Consider the following 19150-nt stretch of genomic DNA (forward strand, 5'->3'; position numbering starts at 1 on the left):
TTCCTGTCACAGGGCCTTTGCACTTGCTGTTCTCTTTGCCTGGGAATTCTCTTCCTGTCTTCAACAATCTTCATATGGCTGAGTCTTTTTTTGTCCTTCAAGTCTCATCTCAACTGGAGCCTCACTGAAGTCCCCCACCCCTCGCTCCCAAACATCACCCTAATTCCTGTTCTTCAGTACTTATCACTCTTATGGTTGTATGTTGATCCTTGTTTACTACCGTCTTCCTTACAAAACAGGAACCTTCAGGGAAGCATCGAGGGTTTAGCACATTGCAGGGCGGCAGCAGCTTCCTAGATTTGTGTTGACTGGCAGCAAATTCATCTGGAACTGGCTGTCGCTACTTGCAGCACCCCCGATCCAAGAATCCTGTTCTTTTTTCCCTCATAGTATGACCTGCTATTTTGAAATTAACTCAAGTGCGTTTCCCCTCCACCCCCACCCCCCCCCCCGCACGAGCGACCGCGCGCGCGCGCGCGCACACACACACACACACACGCACACTCACAGGAGCTCTTGGGCGCCAAAGGCGCGCCCCCTGAGGGCAGGGATGCGGCCTGTTTTGCTCATAGCTGTATTCTCAGTGCCTGGCACAGCGAGGGCTCACAACACCTTTGGTGACTCAGTGAGGCGCTTTGACCCCCTCCAGTGGGGGCTGGCTTCGCTCTGCTTCCCTCTCCCTTCACCCCAGTCCAGAAGGAGCCCAAGGGGGAGGAGTCCTTTCCATTCCTTCGTTCCCTCCTTCGTGGGTTGGTCGGTTCATTCGCTCGTTCATTCATTAGTACATTCATTCCACTCCTCCCCCCTCCAACCAGGCGTTTGGCTGGTGCGCTACGTTCCCGGGCCGTCTGGTCCGACCCTCCCCCGATCTCAGTCCCGCCCCCTTCCCGCCCTGCCCCCTCTCCGAGCCAATCGGGGCCGAGGGGCCGGGCGGGGCCGGGGCCGGGGCGGGGCCTCGCTCCCCACCTACCCTCGGCGGCGCCCGCGGCTCCGGAAACGCGCCGCGGGGCTGCTGGGCTCAGCCGGGCGCTGGCGGCTCCGTGGCGCTTCCTGCCACGCCGGGCCTGCCTGAGCCACGCCAGCCGAGGGCCGGGCGTCAGCCGCCGCCGGGCCGGGGTGAGCGTGCGGGCCACTGGAGGATGTGCACTGGGCGCGGGAGGGTGTGTGGGGCCGAGGTGATCGTTTGAGCCACGAGAGGATGTGCTGGGAGCCCGGGACAGTGCTCGGGTCGCAGGTGAATGTGTGGGGCCAGGGTGATCGTTTGGGCCACGAGAGGATCTGCAGGGGGCGGCCCAGGAGAGTGTGTGAGGCTGGAGTGAGTGTTCCCGTGAGTGCGGTGAGAGGGCGTCCAAGCCTTGTTGGGGGTGGGGAGGGCCCGCGGAAGCTGCTCGGCCCAGGGGCCAGCAGGAGAGGGGGACGGATCCTGGATGGCTGGTACTAGGAGGCCCTAAGGCCTTCCCTCGGCAGGCGGGGGGCGGCGGTCAGGGGCGGGAATCGTGAATGTGCGGAGGCCTACGCTGCTTTCTGGGGAACGCTAGAGGGTGGGAACCGGTCAGTATGTGGAGGAGGGGACCCCCGCCCCAAGCGCAATGGAGGCCGAGGGGGAGAGGGCGTTGGCGGAGGGGTTAAAGGGTTTGTCTGTCTTGGGGAGGGGCTGAGCCGCAGTCAGGGGCGCCGGGTGGGTGAGCTGGAGACGGTTCCTGCTGGTGGAGTCCCTCCTTTCCTTTTGGGTGGGAGTCGAGCCTCAGCTTGGCGGGGAGGGTGGCGGGGTAGCCTAGTGCCCAAGATCTGTGAGGGAGGGGGAGGGGGCAGCCCTTGCTGGGTGAAGACCAGCTCAAGTCTCTCCGTCTGAACAGGGCTTTTTCTGTCACTCGTCTGGGGGCCACCATCTCCAGCTCCAGTACCCCCCCCCCCAAAACTCCTTTGCTGCCTCCTCTAGTCTATATTTGGGTGATTAATTACATGTCTTTTTCCATCCTCCCCCCACACGGTCGCCTGCCGCCCTAAGCCCATGGTCCCTTTCAGACACCCCCCCCCCCAGTCCTGGCCCTCTTCCCGGAGGTCCCACCCCGTTCCAACTGACACCCTCCAGCCAGCGTTGGCCTAGCCCGGCCGCCAGCCCCCTTCAGTCTCCTTGGTCAGTGAAATATTTCCTCTTCAACCTCAGACCCGACATTTTTCTTTTACCAAAGGTTTTCAGATGGGATTGCTAGAACAGCACCCCCTCTGGGTACTAATGCTGCTGGCCCCATCCCCCATCCTCCCTCCCCCATTGAGCCTTTAAGTAGAAGCAGGTTCCACAGTGCCTGGTACAGCACAGTCCGTTCCCCAAAAATGTGTTCAAGTGAGAGACCCCTTGGAGAATCACTGGAAAGTGTAAATTCTCTTCCCAGGAGTCTGACGGCACAGAGAGCAGGATCCATTCAGGAGGCTCATGGGCTGGAATCCTGTCTGCTGAGCACTGGAGGTAAGGAAGCCTCCAGATTCTAGACAGGCACAGCTCCACAGTCCAGTTGCCTGAGTGCTGGTTGAAAATGCAACTCCGTGGCCCCACTCACCCCTGCTACTCTGCCCTTTGAGCTCTTAGCAGACCCCATGCCAGCATTCTAATCCACCGATCCAGCCCTGACCCTTACCTCCCTGGGCTCCCCAAATGGCCCAGGGCTCCTTGAAATTTGCACAGCATCTCCTACCCCCATTTAGAATCTTTCATATCCAGGGCAGTGTAACCTAAACGAAGCTATACTTACAATTTGTTTTGATTTTTAGTAAGATGCCATGCGTCTTCTTGGGGAAATGGGAACATAAACCTTTCCTCAATTAAATACAACAAACACTACAAAATCCCCTTCTGGTCTACCTTCTGGCTTTTTATAGAAGGAAAAGAAAATGGAAACCTAAACTGAGAGGGCCAGGTGCCCAGGCAGAGTGAGAGAGGGAAACTGGGGAAGATGAGACAGATGCCTCCCACCCACGCATGCAGAAAAAGGCGCTCGCAGACACTAACCGCCTAGAGAAACAGGCTTCGCTGGTGAAACACTCTCTCTTTTGGCCCTTCAGGATTCTACCACTTCTAGTAGCAGCACATTGGCACAGTGCAGAGTGGCCAGACAGGTTGAGAGCCCATGAAGGCCAGGCCCAGCTCCAGCCCAGGGGCTCAGCTCAGCATCCCAGCCTTGCCTGGCTGCAGTGGGTCGGGATCGTGACAATTTGTGTTCCGTCTCACAGCCTGTCCTTTGGTCGAGCACTCACGACCCAATAAGACCTGTTCCCAGACGGCGCCCCCAAGCCTGCTTCTGTCCCCCTGAATTATTTTAGTCCAACAGGTGGGACCTTACCTGCCTGACTAATCACTCAGAATTGTTCTGAGACACGATGAGCCATCACTGTGTGTCTCTTTTGGGTAAGTCTGGGTGTTTACAGACCGTGTCTGCTGGCCTTAAAGCTGGCCATGCTGTTAGAAGGCCCCATGGGTGAGGATGTAGACAATGAGAAGTATTGTTTCCGTTCTGAAAGCACTCATATTTTCATATATGCCAGTGTCACTGAAACATCTTTGCCCAGAGATGGTTCTCTCAATCTAAGCGACATGAATCAAAGGAGAACTGATATCCAGCAAGGAGAATTGGGAATCCAGGTGGTCATTTGGATGGGAGAGAGGGCTGAAGGCACCCATGTGAGTAGATGCTGAAGAGTGAGGTCTCTTGTGTGACTATAAAGACACCCTCTGGGGCAGTTTTGCTCTGGCCCAGAATCAAACAACTCCAGGAGCCACCTGTTGTCTTCTGGGGCCTGAGGACATTCTGCTACGGGACTTTATTTTGATACTCCAGGGAGTCCAGGTGTTTCTGATATCCCTTAGAAGTTTCTGGAAGCTGCCAAATAGATCTAGTTTGGATTGCCTTGCTGCCTCTCCCTTGCTCCTACTGCCCAGAGAAGGACCGTATCTGCTGAGGATGTTGCTTGGTTGTTTGTGCCATGGAATCGGTGGAATCCTGATATTTTAGGCTTGGAAGCTATCTTTACTAGTAGCCAGACAGCCTGAGGAGGAGTCTAGAGCTCAAAGGCAACCAGACAGCACCTAATTATTCACTACTTTTTGTGACATGGGTTGTTTTTGTCTCCATTAAATTCAACTCTTAATTTCTGATCTTTTAGGTCAAAGTGGAATGATTATTTTGATTCTCTTAATGTTTGATTCCATATGGAAAATTCAATTTAAATAAGTTGTCTAAAATTTACATGGCCATTGGGCCCGGCCCTATGGCCCAGTGGTTAAAGTTCTGTGTGCTCCACTTCGGCGGCCTGGGTTCGCGCGTTCAGATCCTGGGCACAGACCTACACCACTCATCAGCCATGCTGTGGAGGTGTCCCACATGCAAAAAATGTAGAGGAAGATAGGTGCAGATGTTAGCTCAGGGCTAATCTTCCTCAAGCAAAAACAAAGAGGAAGATTGGCGACGGATGTTAGCTCAGGGCGAATCTTCCTCAGCAAAAAAAAATTTACATTGCCGTGTAAAGCACGTATCAGGAACATGTGTTCACTCACATGAGCTCTCATGTTTTAGAAAACATGATTGTTCAGATCGTCAGGCGGTGGGTTAGCATTGACCTGAGTCCCCTGTGTTCATAAGGCACTTGCAGTGTTCGTGGCACTTGGCTAGGTCCAGGGCGGAATCTGCAGTAACCTTGCTAGGGCTTTCACTCTGGGAGCGGATAGTCGTTAGACTACACTTCAGATCCCACTTTAAGAAGGAAGATAACAGTGTTTATATGAAGAGACGGAGATTGGTTTTCCCAGAGTCTTTGTCGGAACTTCCATTTCGCTGGTGGGGATAGGCGTGCATCTTAGGAGATTTGGGGCGTGCTTGTCCACGATGAGCGGAAGTGCCTTGTATTCAAGGGCAGCATCACCCTCTGTATCCATCGGGTGCACGAAGATGATTTTCATATTCTGCCTGGGATTGCTTTGACCTTGATCTCCCAAGGTCTACTTTTGGAAGGTAGTGGACACCTGTATTTGTCACTTTTCTCACAACGTCCAGCTTCTTTTTCAGATTACTTTGAGCATTTTAAAGTCAAGCAGTTGTGCAACATAGTTTCTGAATGATGAGATTTTCTCCAGGACTGATGATCATTTTATTTTTAACTGCAGTGAGAGTTAATGGGTATTATCTTTTTAAATGATCTTCCTTTGCCTCTCCTAAAGCTTTTACCTGATACACTTGGTCGGTTATGCAGAGTTTAGCTTCCTTTCATGAAAGCGGGACTCTCTGCCCCCCCCCACCCCCGCTTTTCTGAGCACCTTCTAAATGATCTCTGTGTGTCCTTGGGCTGTTACTGTGGACAGTGATCTGAAGTGCAGTCAGGTTAAGGCCCCTGGGCAAGTCTGGTACAGGAAGGGCCACTCCTGTTGCTGCACAGGAAGGGAGAATTAACAATCCACTTGGGGTTTGCGGCTCCAGGATTTTAACAGTTAATCATACCGGTTAAGTAAAAGCACTTCGGTAGGATCTGCTCAATTAAATGGAACACTTCACGAGGGTTTGCTCAATTAAACGTGAGTGGCTTGGAAGAAGCGTGTGTGAGTGTGAGAGAAAGAGAATGATTTGTGTATCTGTTGCACAGTGAGTGTCTGTGATGGCCTGTTAATAGGATGATTTAAAGCCAGTTCCCAAAACCTGTGTGTACCATTAGGCTGCAAGGACACTGATAAGTGCCTCGCCTCTGGCTGTGGCCTGGTGTTAGAGCGTTGCATTTGATTTCTCTCTTCTCTAGTCTGATTCAGAAGTCTCAAATCTTGGGAGCTGGACTTTAGGCAAGTTACTTAACCTCTGAGATCCGTGACTTCCTTCACCGTGAAATGGAGGTGGTAATAACTAAAGGTTGTAATAATTAAATGTAATTGTGTGGAGGGAGAGGCTCGGTGCCAACACGTAGTAGATGCTCCATTTAACACGCCCCTCCCCCACAGTTTATCATGTGCCTGCTCAGTGCCAGGAGCTGCTGCAGAGGCTGGGGACTCGGGGCTCACCAAGAAAGAGAAAGCCCCTGCCCTGTGGGAGGTGACATTTCTCTGGGGGAGAGTCAGGTAAAAGCAAGCAATGTCAGAGGATAATTTTTAGGTAGTGAAAGGTGTCATGAGTAAACCCTGATGGGGCTGCAGAGTGAAGATGTTGAGAGGTGACATTTCAGTGAGGCCTGAGTTCTTAGAAGGAGCCCCCTGTGGCAGATTCAGAGGCCATGAGGGGTATATCTAGAACAGAATGGAGGCCCGAGTGTCTGGAACGAATGACTGAGGTGCAGGATATGGGCCTGGTGGGTTGGGCCGGAGCCTTGTGGGGGGAAAGGCCGTAAGTCTCTGGCCTGAGGGCAGTGAGATGAGGTTTGTAACAGGCTCTCTTTCTCAGAAGGTCACTGTGAGATGCTCTCCTCTCCATTCCACTTGGCAGCAAAAGCTCAATGTCAATTGGAAGTGAATTTTTAAAAATGAATTGTATAAGTAATCTGTGACCAGTTCATTTTGTATTGGAAGCCCAAGTCAAACCAGACATCAAATGCATACCAGGAAGAATCCAACCGCTCAGAGGGGGCCCTGCCCAGATGACAGTGGGACACAAAGGACTTGCCTGCTAGGCACCTGAAGACTTCGTTCGCACACCAGGGAAACACCTATGTTGTTTAATAGGAAACGCCTATTAAAGATGGGAAGGGAGCTTCCATGGACCTTGGGATCAAAGGAGGCCTTCTGCTCACACCTGTCCATGGCGCTGATAGCTTGGGAGGATGAGCCCAGGAAGTCGCAACCCCATGGTCCTGCTTCCAAGCTTTCTGGGACTGCCCACACATTCCTGCCAGCCCTTCTCCCCTGTACCTGCCTTGCCCATGTGAGCACCTCAGGGTGTCACCCAGCTTTAAGGGCCGTTCCCCATTGCCTCCTTGGCCTCAGCCCTGTCCTCTCGCATACTGAGCATCTTTCTTATCCAAAGTCTACCCAAATCTTCTTAAATTGTTATTCTTTTCTATTACCAAAGAAATGCAGCTTTGTTACTAAAAATTCGCACGTTATAGAAATGGTAGAAGACCTTTCTAGACCTGGGCTCAAGCCCAGTGTGGTGCACATTGCAGTACGGGTGTGCTCATTTTAGCTATGGATCACTCAGTTTCTTTCTTTTTTGCCTAAAATGCAAATATATACTTAGCTCTTCTCTCCCCTTCCTCTACCCTCTTTGGATATTTTAATAAACTTACTGTCTGTCTGCATCTTCTAAGAAGAATTCAAATTTTTGTAATCTGCTGCCTTGGCCACCTGTTGATTTTTTTTTCACTTATTTATTTATTTTTCTTTTTTTCCCCCCTTGTTTCCTACAACCTGTTGATTTTGTACATAAGCTCTCCAGTTTTCTTCTTGCTCTGAGTTCTAGGACTCCCTAGTAAGGTCCCCAGAGCTCTGAGTCATATTCGTCACTCACCCTCTCCCTCTTGTTTCTATGACATTTGGATTATTTAGACCCTTTCTGTTGGTTAAAGTATATTGTTTTCCATCCTTTTACTTTTATCCTATCTATGTCTTTACATTTAAAGTCTTTATAAAGTTTCTTGTAGATAGCATATGGTTGAGTCTCTTTTTTAATGCAGTCTGATAATCGCTGCCTTTTAATCAGAGTGTTTAGTCCATTTCCATTTAACTTAATTACCCATTTGGTTGGATCTTAAATTTGCCATCTTCTGTTTGTTTCTACTTATCCCATCTTTTCTTTTTCCTTTGTTTCTTTACCTTTCTTCTTTTGAATTATTTTTTAGAATTGTGTTTTATCTCCACTACAGGCTTATTAGCATTGCCTCAGTCTTGGAGGGCTTCCTGAAATACCCAATCATGTTTTACTTCTACATATGTTCTAAACCCCACACTACCGTATTATTATTTTTACTTTGAATGTTACTTTTTAAAAATTTAAAAATGAAGGAGGTAAGAACGTTTTATGTTTCCCCACATATTTACATTCCTGGTGTTCTTCATTCCTTTGTGTGGATCCAGGTTTCCATCTGGTATCATTTTCCTTCACCTGAAGAACTTTCTTTAATATATCTTGTAGTACAGGTCTGCTGGTGGCAAATCTCTCAGCTTTTGTTCGTCTGAAAAAGTTTTTATTTTGCGTTCATTTTTGAAGGATATTTTCCCTGAATGTAAAATTCTAGGTTGACAGTGTTTTTTTTCCTTTAGCACTTTAAAAATGTGCTTCACTTGTTTTCTCACTTGACATTTTCTGATAAGAAGTCAGCAGTTATTCTTATCTTTGCTCCTCTGTATATAACATTTTCCCCCCTCTGGCTGCTTTAAGATTTTCTCTTTATCATTGGTTTTCAGCAGTTTGATTATGATGTGTCTTGGTGTATATGTGTGGGTTTTTGGTTTTGTTTTTTGTTTCTTGCTGTTTGTGTCTTGCATCTAGTTTTCATCAAAATTTAGAAAAAACATTTTCAGCCATTATTTCTCCAACTATATTTTTATCCCCCCCCCTTTCTTCATCTTCTCAGATTCCAGTTACCTGTGTGTTAGACCACTTTCTATCATTCTCAGGTTACTAAGAATGTGTTTTAATTTTTTTTTTCTTTCTAAGCTTCATTTGGGATAGTTTCTGTAGCTACGTCTTCAAGTTTTCCAACCCGTTTTTTGGCAGTGTCTAATCTGCTGTTAATCACATCCAGTGAAACTTTCATTTTAAATATTATAATTTCGCCTCTAAAAGTCCCATTTGGTTCTTGTTTATATTGTCCATTTTCTCATTACGTTCCTGATTTTTTTAAAATACTTATACATAGTTAAACTAGCTGTTATCCTTGTCTGTGAGGTCTATCTGATCATTTCTGAGTGTTTCTATTGAGATTATTTTCCTTGCTGTAGGTCATATTTTTCTGCTGCTTGGCATTTCAATAATTTTTTATTGGGTGTTGGACATTGTAGAGATTATGTTGTTGAGTGTCCAGATTTTGTTGTTTCACTTTGAAAAGTGTTGGATTTTGTTTTTTGGAGGTAGTTATGCGTGGAACGATTTCATCCCTTTGAGACCTATTTTTAAGCTTTTCTAGAGCAGGTCCAGGGCCGCCGTGGTTCCAGGGATAGATCAGTCGTACTGTGAAGGCATGGCCCCACTGGTTCTCTGCTGAATGCCCCAGCTGATCACTGAGGACTCTGGACTCTGCTTGTTTGGACCCTTACCATCTCCCTACTTTTGTGTGTCCTGGGAATTGTTCAGCTTTCAGCATTCTGGTTGTTCTTTTACCAGGTTTTGGGAGTTTCACTCGATGCACACACATCTTAATGGTCGGGAAAGACTCAAAGAAAGCCTGAGGTAGGTTTTTATTTAGAGCTCTTCTTTCTGCATAGCTCCCCCCTTTCTGGAACTCTGCTCTGCAACTTGCAGCTGCCTCAGCTGCCCTGAGCGCTGGTCTGTGTCTTGATGAAGGCACCAAGCTCTGTTTGGGTCTCCCTTCCCTGCACTCTCAATCTGGAAATTGCCTGCAGGCAGAGAGCTGAGGCGATGATAAGGCTCACTTCATTTGTTTCTCTTCTCTTGGAGATCATGATCCTGCACTGCCTGCTGTCCGCTGTCTGAAAACTGTTGTGTCACATCGATTTTGTCCATTTTCCTACTTGTTTATGGCAGGACATTAAATCTGCTCCTTGTTACTCCATCATGGCCGGAAGCAGAAGTCTCTATCCATCCCTTTTAACGTAACATCTAAATTTATGTAAAAGTCTTTCTAGAGTATCTGGGTTTTGTACTCCTCGAGCTCGTGTAAAATGCTTTCTTTTCATTTAATTATGAATTGAATTGACCTGACATCAGAGCAGAAACTGTGTTCCTGTTTCTTTGAATTCACTGAAGTGGGAGGCCTATGATGCACACGTGTCTGTGGCAGGATCTTCTGATATTTCACATTTTCTGCAATCTGGAAGGAAACAGTAACTTGTATATATTGTTCAGATCTTTTATTTCGCAACTTGGTGTTTGAAGATCTCTTTTTTTTCCTCCACAAAGCCGCAGTGCATAGTTGTATATCCTAGTTGTAGGTCCTTCTAGTTCATCTATGTGGGACGCCGCCACAGCATGGCTTGATGAGTGCTGCGTAGGTCCGCGCCCAGGATCCAAACTGGAGAACCCCAGGCTGTCGAAGCGAAGCATGCAAACTTAAGCGCTTTGCCCCTAGGCCGGCCCCTGATGATCTTTTTTTTCTTCTTTTGAGGCTTCTTTTTCCAGCTGTTTTATTCAACTTTTCATTTTGTCAAATATGTAACAGAAATGTTCTTGTTTGTAGCAGTCTTACTGTCACCTGGCAAATTGTTTCAGTGGGGTGGGGTGTGGCCTTTAAAGGGCCTTGCTGCTTATCAGAAAGACCCAGCTCCTGCTCTTTGTTGCCCTTCTTCCCTCCAGTGGCCCAGTCTGTTTTTTTGTTGCTCCTACAAAGTTTGAAAGGATCTCTCACTTCCTAGTTTCTTCTGATATTCTTTTGGGGACAATTCCTTCTTCTGCAGTGTGAGCATTGACCACTTTGAGGCAGGCTTGCTAGGAGGGTATGGCCAGCCTGTCTCTGAGAGCCGGTCTCCCCACCGTTGGCTCTCAGTCTGGCTGTCTTCTCCAAGCTGTGCCTGGGCTAACATTCATTTGTCTTGTCTGGGCTCCCTCTAGCCTGCCTGTATTAATTTTTTGCCAGCCCACTTTCTCCACTGTTTAGGATATTTTTTCTTAGACGTCCCCATGCTCTGTCTTGTCTCTTAGCTGCTATGCAAGAGAAGATTCAACAAGATTTAAAACCTCAGAAAAGAAAATCACCAGTCTCATCCCAGGGGACCCAGAGACAGGGCTGCTGTCACTCACTGCTCTTTTCACTTTCCTTAGCTCCGCCTGCCCCCCAGGGTCTTGCCCTTCCCCAGGATGGAGCCCCAGGAAACCAGGTGCTGGCAGGCCCTCTTGAGATGCTCGAGGCCCAGGTGTGCTGTGCTTCCCTCTGCCTGGTTTGGGAATCTGTCACTGCTCCCTAATTCAGGCCTCAGCCTCTGCCTCTTGCCCTAGCATGACACACGGCAGGGCCTGAACCCCAGCTGCTGCCTTTCCTCCCTTCCTCTGCTTCTCTCCCCAGAGTCTGCCAAGGAATGGATGCCCACTTGGCTTGTAATTCCCATCATACCAGTGGGGGAGCTGAGTTTCAATCCAGGAAAGTGATTGAACTGAGGTCCCTTGGGAAGACAGTGGAAGGCCAGGACCATGGCCCAGGTCTCCTGGTGCTTGATCAGGTTCTCTTTCAAGGACTTCTTGAGGCTTGTGGTTAGATCTCCATGTTAGCAACACACACCCACTCCAGACTCTCACCTCTTGTCCCTGGGGTTATTGGCACTGCCCCTTCCTCATTCTAGAATAGGTGGAAGGACTGATTATCCCTGGGAATTCTTTCAGGATTTGGTGATGTTTGGCAGTGTGGCACAGTACCTCACAAAAAGGGAGTGGTTGAGGCTGGACTTTGAGCAAAGGACACTGGCATATTACGGGAACGTGACCTCCGTGGGTAAGGATGCCCCTAGCCCTTCCACCAGCTTTGCCTGCAGCTTCATGGTACTATACAGCTGGGAGTGGGATGAGGGGCACCTGGTGTGGCCCTACACAAGCTCACCTTCCAGGGGCTTGTGCCCCCTGGGGATGGGCTGTAAGAAAATGCAAAGGCTCTGCCCCAGCCAACACCTCAAAGTGGCAAGGCTCCCTTCAACTCCTAATGGCATGGAAAGAAGCCCCTCAGTCTTTTACTGGGTTGGACGTGTGAGGTCGGGAGGGTTCTTAGGAGGAGAGACTGCTGGGGGTCAGGTTTGGGAATTGTGGAAGAGCACGAAGTTCACCGTGCAGGCCCTGAGGTGGGTGGATCAGGAGAAAGGGAGGATCGGCTCCTCAGGACGACCACCTGGCACTCCACCCGGGTGGGCCCAGAGCTGGCCTCGTCCAGCCCCTGGAAGGAGCCGGCCCTTAGGAAAGGCATTTGAAGTGGATGGTTGACTTGCCTATGGTCACGGCCAAGCCAGCCTTTGAGGATTGAAAGGGTTTCCCCTTGGAAGGTGTCACCCTGTTCCTGCCCTGTTCTCATGTCATCTTTGGCTGCTGCCATAACCTGTCTCCTTTTCCATGAGCAGGAGTTCCTGTTTTGGATCCTGCCTTGGTCTCTTGCCTGCTGTTGGTATCAATCCCATCCATAACGTGGATCGAGCTAAGCTTTCTGGTGAGTGAAAAAGAAATGTGAGGAAATCGTGGGGGAGGCCTAGCTCAGGCTTTGGGGACTGAATGTGGCTGCTCCTTAACCACAGAAGGGGAGGCCTTTTCAGGGCCACTTTGGTAGGGAGCGTCCAGCAGTCAGGCCCTTCTGGCCCTTCCCTCTGTGGTCCTGGCTTCTGGTTGGGTGAGCACCAGCCATCCTGCCCCGGTGGCCTCCAGGCCCAGTGCTCAGCAGCTGTCTCAGGAGGAAAGCGATTCTTGACAAAGGAGAGTAAGCTCCTTCCGTCCTCCTCTGAAGACTGCAGTGTCTTGTGGTTCTCATTTCAGAAAGCGTGTCAGTGACCCAGCGTCAGACCATGGGTGAAGACGCCCAGCCACAGGAGATGGCGTCTACAAGCTCCCCGAGCACCAGTGAGCCCAGCCCTGAGGTCAAACAGAATGGGGAGTCTGAGGGGAGCGGGGGGAGCCCCCAGAATCTGCCTGTAGAACATCACTTTGCGTGTAAAGAGTGTGGAGACACCTTTCGGCTTAAGGTCCTCCTGGTGCAGCACCAGAGAATTCACAGTGAGGAGAAGGGCTGGGAGTGCGGCGATTGCGGGACGGTCTTCCGGGGCGTCTCTGAGTTCAACGAGCACCGCAAGAGCCACGTGGCTGCAGAGCCACAGCCTGGCCCAAGTTGGGCCCTTGATGACGCCGTGGAGAAGAGGGAGCAAATGGAGAGGGAGGCAAAGCCCTTTGAGTGTGAGGAATGTGGGAAAAGGTTTAAGAAGAACGCAGGCCTCAGTCAGCATCTGCGCGTCCACAGCCGGGAGAAGCCCTTTGACTGTGAGGAGTGTGGGCGGTCCTTCAAAGTGAACACTCACCTCTTTCGACATCAGAAGCTTCACACTTCGGAAAAGCCCTTTGCCTGCAAGGCATGTAGCAGGGATTTCCTGGATCGCCAGGAGCTTCTCAAGCACCAGCGAATGCACACTGGCCACCTGCCCTTCGACTGCGACGACTGTGGCAAGTCCTTCCGAGGGGTCAACGGCCTGGCTGAGCACCAGCGCATCCACAGCGGGGCCAAGCCCTACGGGTGTCCCCACTGTGGCAAGCTCTTCCGGAGGAGCTCGGAGCTGACCAAGCATCGGCGCATCCACACAGGCGAGAAGCCCTATGAGTGCGGCCAGTGCGGGAAGGCCTTCCGGCAGAGCTCCAGCCTCCTGGAGCACCAGCGCATCCACACCGGGGAGCGGCCCTACGCCTGTGGCGACTGCGGCAAGGCCTTCCGGGGGCCCTCCGACCTGATTAAACACCGGCGCATCCACAGCGGACTGAAACCCTACGAGTGTGACAAGTGCGGGAAGGCCTTCCGGAGGAGCTCCGGCCTGAGTCGCCATCGGAGGACCCACAGTGGAGCAAGATGCTGCGAGTGCAGTGAGTGTGGCCGTGTGTTCAAGAGGCGGTCGGCGCTGCAGAAGCACCAGCCCACCCACCAGGAGTAGATGGGGCCTGCAGGCCCTCGGCTGTCAGCGGGTTCCCGCGGGGGACCCGCATCCCTAGAGGGGGATGGCAGAGCCCAAGGAGGTGAACAGTTTTGTAGCACTTACATATTTTATTGTCAGAAAGATTGAAACCAATTTATACTGCCACCAGCAATTTATAAGTGTACGTGTTTCCCATTTTGCCTATCAAGAGTAGCTTTTACCATTTTAATTTATTTTGGCCAGTTTAACTAGCATAAAGTACCTTCAAGGTATTTAAATCCACAGGCCTTGAATCTGAGAATTAGAGAAGAGAAACCAGATGTGAGGGTGGCGAGGGGGCTCATTGGTCCCCTCCTCCAAGCTCCCCCCTCAGGGAAACTAAGACACAGAGCTATTCAATGATGGCGTCAATAGAAAGTGATCGCCACTCTCCCGAAGAGAAGCTCACCCCAGAGTTTGTAGGCCTACTTGAATTTATGAATTTTTAGGCATGTAAATAGAATACTCAAATGTCTTATAATATTTAATTTATTAATTTAGTTATACATACATATTGTAAATCACATATTATATAGAATAATATATTAATTTAGAAAATACTCCTTTTTTCCTTTGCTCTGTGCCATGAGATCATTTTATTCTAACTCCTCACGTTCATTTCTGGCCTCACCACCTTCACCAACCCCGGAGCCCCTTTTGAGTCATCAGACCGTTTCAGAGCACATCCACTGGCTTCCATCCATCTGAGCTGTGTGCCATGTAGCACTGTGACAGTCCCTGCACAAAACTCTCGCTAGAAGTTTCCTCCCAAGCTGTAAGTACATGTTCATGTAACGTTAGGCCGATTGTGGTTGTTTTTAATTTGTCCCGTAGCTCTACAACATAACCCCTTAACGTGTTGCTTTTTTAAATCACCTTTAAAAGACTTTTGTTAAACATCTAAAATTTGTCATTGTGAGGTCATATTCCTAGGAATAAGTACCGAATCTGGGTTAAATTACTTTTGCGCCTTTTTTTCTTAAACCAATTCAATCTGGTGACTCCCATGTGTATCCAAAACTAGCTTCGATTTGGGTTTGTTTCAGGCGAATGGGTCTTGTCCTCAAGCGGCACTATGTTGTTCAAAATACCGTAGTGGCGAGAGCATCCCCATAATAACAGGCATTTCAAGGACTCAAGTGTAAGGTGGCGCCTCCTTTTCCAGAACCATAGCCTTTCCTCATATGGGGCCTAGATGGCACTTCTCCAACCCTCCGTTCTCGGCTCTGTGTGATGGGGTGATCACAGGACTACCTCCTACGGTTACTGTGAGCACTGGACCGCGGCGCCTGGCGTGGAGGTACACACTCACTGAAGGTCATCTGCTGTCATCGTCTTAGTTATTGCTGTCATTCCATGGCTCGTTAGTACCAGAAGTGGGGATGGACCCAGACCTGCGGACTCCTAGTCTCATCTTTTGTTCTCTCATGCGATGACTGAAGTACTGTTTCCGTTTCCTTGCATGCAAATCGTACATTCATCTCCTTTGACCAGTTGTCAAGTTGCCTTTGGATATATTGACTTTACACAGCGGTTCTTTCCGTATCGATTGTGATGGTCTCTTTTCCAATTTTATTGCTTTACTCTTTGTAGCAGTTTTATTACATTTTTCTTGCACAAGCGTTTAATTTTTACGTATCCAAGCCCTCATTGTTGTCCGTTGAGTCGTAAGTGTCGTTGCTGCAGTAGTTAGATATGATGACATTTTCTTCTGGAATTTTAATTACAAATGAAAAGTTGAAAGCCCTGCCCCACCAGAAGGTGGACGCACCAGGTGGGCAGGCTGGATGGGGATGGGCCGGAGAAGCAGGCTCGCTCCTCATCCAAGATGCAGACTCCGTGCATGTCTGTGGGCAGTCCTTGACTATCCAGCCTGGCCTCGCACGCACACGAGAGAAATGTCCATCGCAGATTGGCCAGAACACTCTGACTGTTCCTCAGTATAGCCCTAGCCATCAGCAGCGGGGCTGGGCCTCACCTAGATCAATGGGGTGGTCCAAACTCTGTCTTGGAAGGCCAGCCATGCTTTGAACTCGTGGGAGCCTTGGCCATGCCCGGCGTGGATTCAGTGCCTGAGCAGCAGATCCACCCAGGAGCCGTCCCCTCAAGCACAGGAAGACTCACCTGGCTGGCGCTGTCGCGTGTATCACATCCTCCTCCTAGCAAGTGAATCTTGGACTGGCAGGAGGTCAGTTTGGTGGCTTCTGCTTTTGGCAACTAGGGGGAAATCCACCCATGTGTTCTAATATCACCTCCTGCATCCATACCTAAGAGGGGCGGCAGAGCGAAGGCTTAGAGAAGACCCATGCCCCTCTGATGGCCTGTGTGTCATGGTGATAGAAGCTGGCCACACCAGGCCTTGCAGCAGCCGTGCCCAAGAGAGGCAATAAAACAAGGGTTTGGAGGGCCACGATGCCCTTCTGTGGCCCAAGTGGCATAGAAATAGAAGCTGGTCCTCCTGGGGCTGGGCTATCACTTCTGGCAGCCTCCCCCAGGAGGACCAGCAGCAAAGGCTGGCCAGGAACCTGGCCCATCCAGTGGCCTGCAGAGTCTGAAGGTAGAAGCCGGCCACGCTGGGGCTGTGGTGTGACATCCCGGCAGCTGTGCCTGGGGGAACACTAGAGAACCTGGAGAGGATGTCTGCCCTTCTGATGGGCCCACTGAGGCTGAGGTGGAACTCGTCAGTGGGCACATCTGGAAGAGCTTCTTAGGCCCCCATCCTGGGGAGCAGGGTCCCACAGTGACCCCTGTGGCCTTAGCCAGAAGGTACTCTGGAATGGCCCCCAGGCCACGCCAGTGGCTCTCTGTGACGTCTCCATCCTGACGCCCAGGCTGGAGAGAAGCCAACAGCGCTCGTTACATAGCAGTTCCTTTTGCTCTGTGGGCTTCAGCTCTCTCTGTAGCTGTGAATCTGTGGTCTGAAATCACTACTTCCTCCTCGGACCAGTTTTCTCTTTTCAAGCTGTTGTGACGTGTTTGATGCAACTGTCATTTGGTAAGGAATGTTGATATCCACGGAGGGCAAGTCTGGCACCTTTACCTGGAAGTACTCTGCCATTTCTTGCCCGTTCACTAGTCGTTTGTCAGGTTGTATGAAGGATCCAGATACAGCGTTGACTCGGAACTTTGTGTTGCCGTCGTCACTGCTCCATTTCTCCCCACCAGGACCCAGTGTCTCGGCATCCTGTCACACCCTCCTTTTCTTTTTTCCATTCTCGACTCTATAATTTCCTCTCAAACAAACCCTCTCCTAGAGTTAACACTACAGACCGTGTCCTTTCCAGCACTGTGTTTGCAGGTGAAGTCCGTGCTCTCTCAACACAAGCAGTCTGTGGCTTTCGCTTGTGTCCTGTAGTTGCGCCAAGTTCAGTTTTTGCCTCTGGTCACTTGGGGGTGGGTTTCCTCGCACTCTCTGAGTGTGCTGCTGTGTCAGATGCAACATGTGGCTCAAGCTTCCCGCTGTGCGGCTGTCTGTGCGTTCGCGGAGCTACCTCACTTTGTTTTCTTTCTAATCACACATAGTCCTTTTGCAAGGGAAATGAGCAGTTGGGTTACACAGAATGCCAGCTCTCATTAGAAATGTATCTTTTTCTTATATTCTGAAAGAAACCCTCCATTGCTTTTATTAAAGTTTTGAACTTGCTGGAATTTTCAAAGGAAAGTAATTGTTTACCATTTTTGCTGCTTATGAAGATGAACTGTGTTGGTTAGTTGTGTCCTCCCCACTCTTGCAATTCCACAATGAGCCCCACCTGATCACAGGGGAAAAATTTGTCACATGGTGTTACATTGCACTTGCCCTGGGCTTTAGCCCTGTTGCATGCCATGTGACCCCCACCCCCTTCTAGGCCACATGAATTAAAGCAAAACTGAACACCTGACTCAAGGACAGCACCCGGTCATCAAAACTGGCTGGAGACGACGGGCCAGGCCTTTCAGTTTCTCCATCTGTGAAGTGCGAACAAGGAAACTGAGACAGACGATTCTAGTTGGTGTTGGAAGAATGAGGGAGCCACACAGTATTTAGAGGAGGTGCCCCCGTGGGCAGCACTGGCTCGAAGATCTGTGGGCTCCTGCTGGGTGCCCCAGAGCTGCCTCAATCCCAGTGCCCCAAGGGAGGCCTGACTCCATTGTGCTCTTGGATTTCTGGTGACTGCCCTCGTGGGTCCATTTGTGTCCCCGCCGTAGACTCCCTTGACTTGAGCCAGCTTGAGCGGGTCTCTGCTTTTTGCAATCTGTCAAGAGCCAATTGCGTTTTACCCTGTGGCTGCTTCCTGAGAAGAACCACGTGGCTGGTTTTCCTCAGGTTCTACCTGGCCCGTGCTCCCGGCGCAAGCCCTGCCTGACTCGGAAACACCCGTTTAAATGTGGTACTGCGTTCTGTTCACCAAGATGGGTAAAAATCTCTGCCTTCTAGTCTCTGTGAGTTTGACCAATGCTTTTCTGTCTGGGTATTGTTCCTGTTCTGACCTTGTGTTTGCCCCATGAAATGAGTTAAGTCACCCCCCACCCCGTTCTTTATTTTGGGTGTCAGGCAGACTGGGGAGTGATAAGCTCCCTCTTACCAGGGTACTCAGCTTCTGTGGTTCTTATTGCATCGGTTTGGGTGTTACTTTCAAAAGTAGAAATGATCGCTTTAAACTTGGCCCTCGACATTATTTGCACATCTGAGAGCAGTAGCTGTGTCCCGCCCCAGTGCACATTTCGGTTGTTGGCGCTCTTTTCTAGTCCCTCCCTGTCTCCTTAACTTGTCTGTTATATGGCGCTTACTGTAATCAGCCTCGCACCCGCACCCACCCGCTAGATTGTGAGCTCTGAGAAGACAGGGTGGCCCTTCATGTCTGATTCCCCTGCCAGACCCAGCACAGTGCCTTGCATCAAGTAGATTTCAATAAATATATGTTAAATGGCATTGATCTTCCTCGACTGACTTTGTCAAAGCTTGATTTATCCGCTCTTCCCTTGCTTCTTGCTCCACACTCTGGAGTTCTGCCTCCTCCTGGGCTCCAGATGCTGTCTCGGCCCCCGCCTGCTGGACACTTGGAAGGGAGAAGAGGCGCCCTGGTGAGGAAGGGCTGGTTTTCCTGGAAGTTTGAGCTGTCCCTTGGCAGAAGGGGCCTGTCATTCAGCCAAGTGCCTTCCCCAACCCTGGCTAGGGCTCTCCCCAGAGTCTGAGTTCCAAGTGGGAGCAGAAGACCAGGCTGGTCCCTGAGCTCTTCCCCTGGGGACCAGGAATGGTGTGACAGAGGTGGCTTCTAGGACTGGAGAATCAGCCAGCACCTCTCTGGGCTGGGTGGGGATGGGAGCGGGGAGGTCACTCCTCTTGATGGCAAGTGGCTGGCCTCTCTCTAGTGACCATTGCCTCGGGAAAGGCTGGTAGTGAAGACA

The 19150-nt window shown here is 50.3% G+C and overlaps 1 protein-coding gene across 1 annotated transcript; it reads left to right on the plus strand.

The window, feature by feature from the left end:
• Positions 1-2473: 2473 nt before the first annotated feature.
• On the plus strand, positions 2474-18993 carry ZNF275 (zinc finger protein 275). Its single transcript, XM_044763563.2, is given in 4 exon segments — positions 2474-11565; positions 12179-12235; positions 12238-12264; positions 12585-18993. Coding segments are annotated over 4 exon segments (1341 nt in total). The 5' UTR covers positions 2474-11465; the 3' UTR covers positions 13742-18993.
• The last annotated feature ends 157 nt before the right edge of the window (positions 18994-19150 follow it).

This window comes from Equus asinus, chromosome X (genome assembly GCF_041296235.1).
Source record: "Equus asinus isolate D_3611 breed Donkey chromosome X, EquAss-T2T_v2, whole genome shotgun sequence".
Lineage (NCBI taxonomy): Eukaryota > Metazoa > Chordata > Mammalia > Perissodactyla > Equidae > Equus > Equus asinus.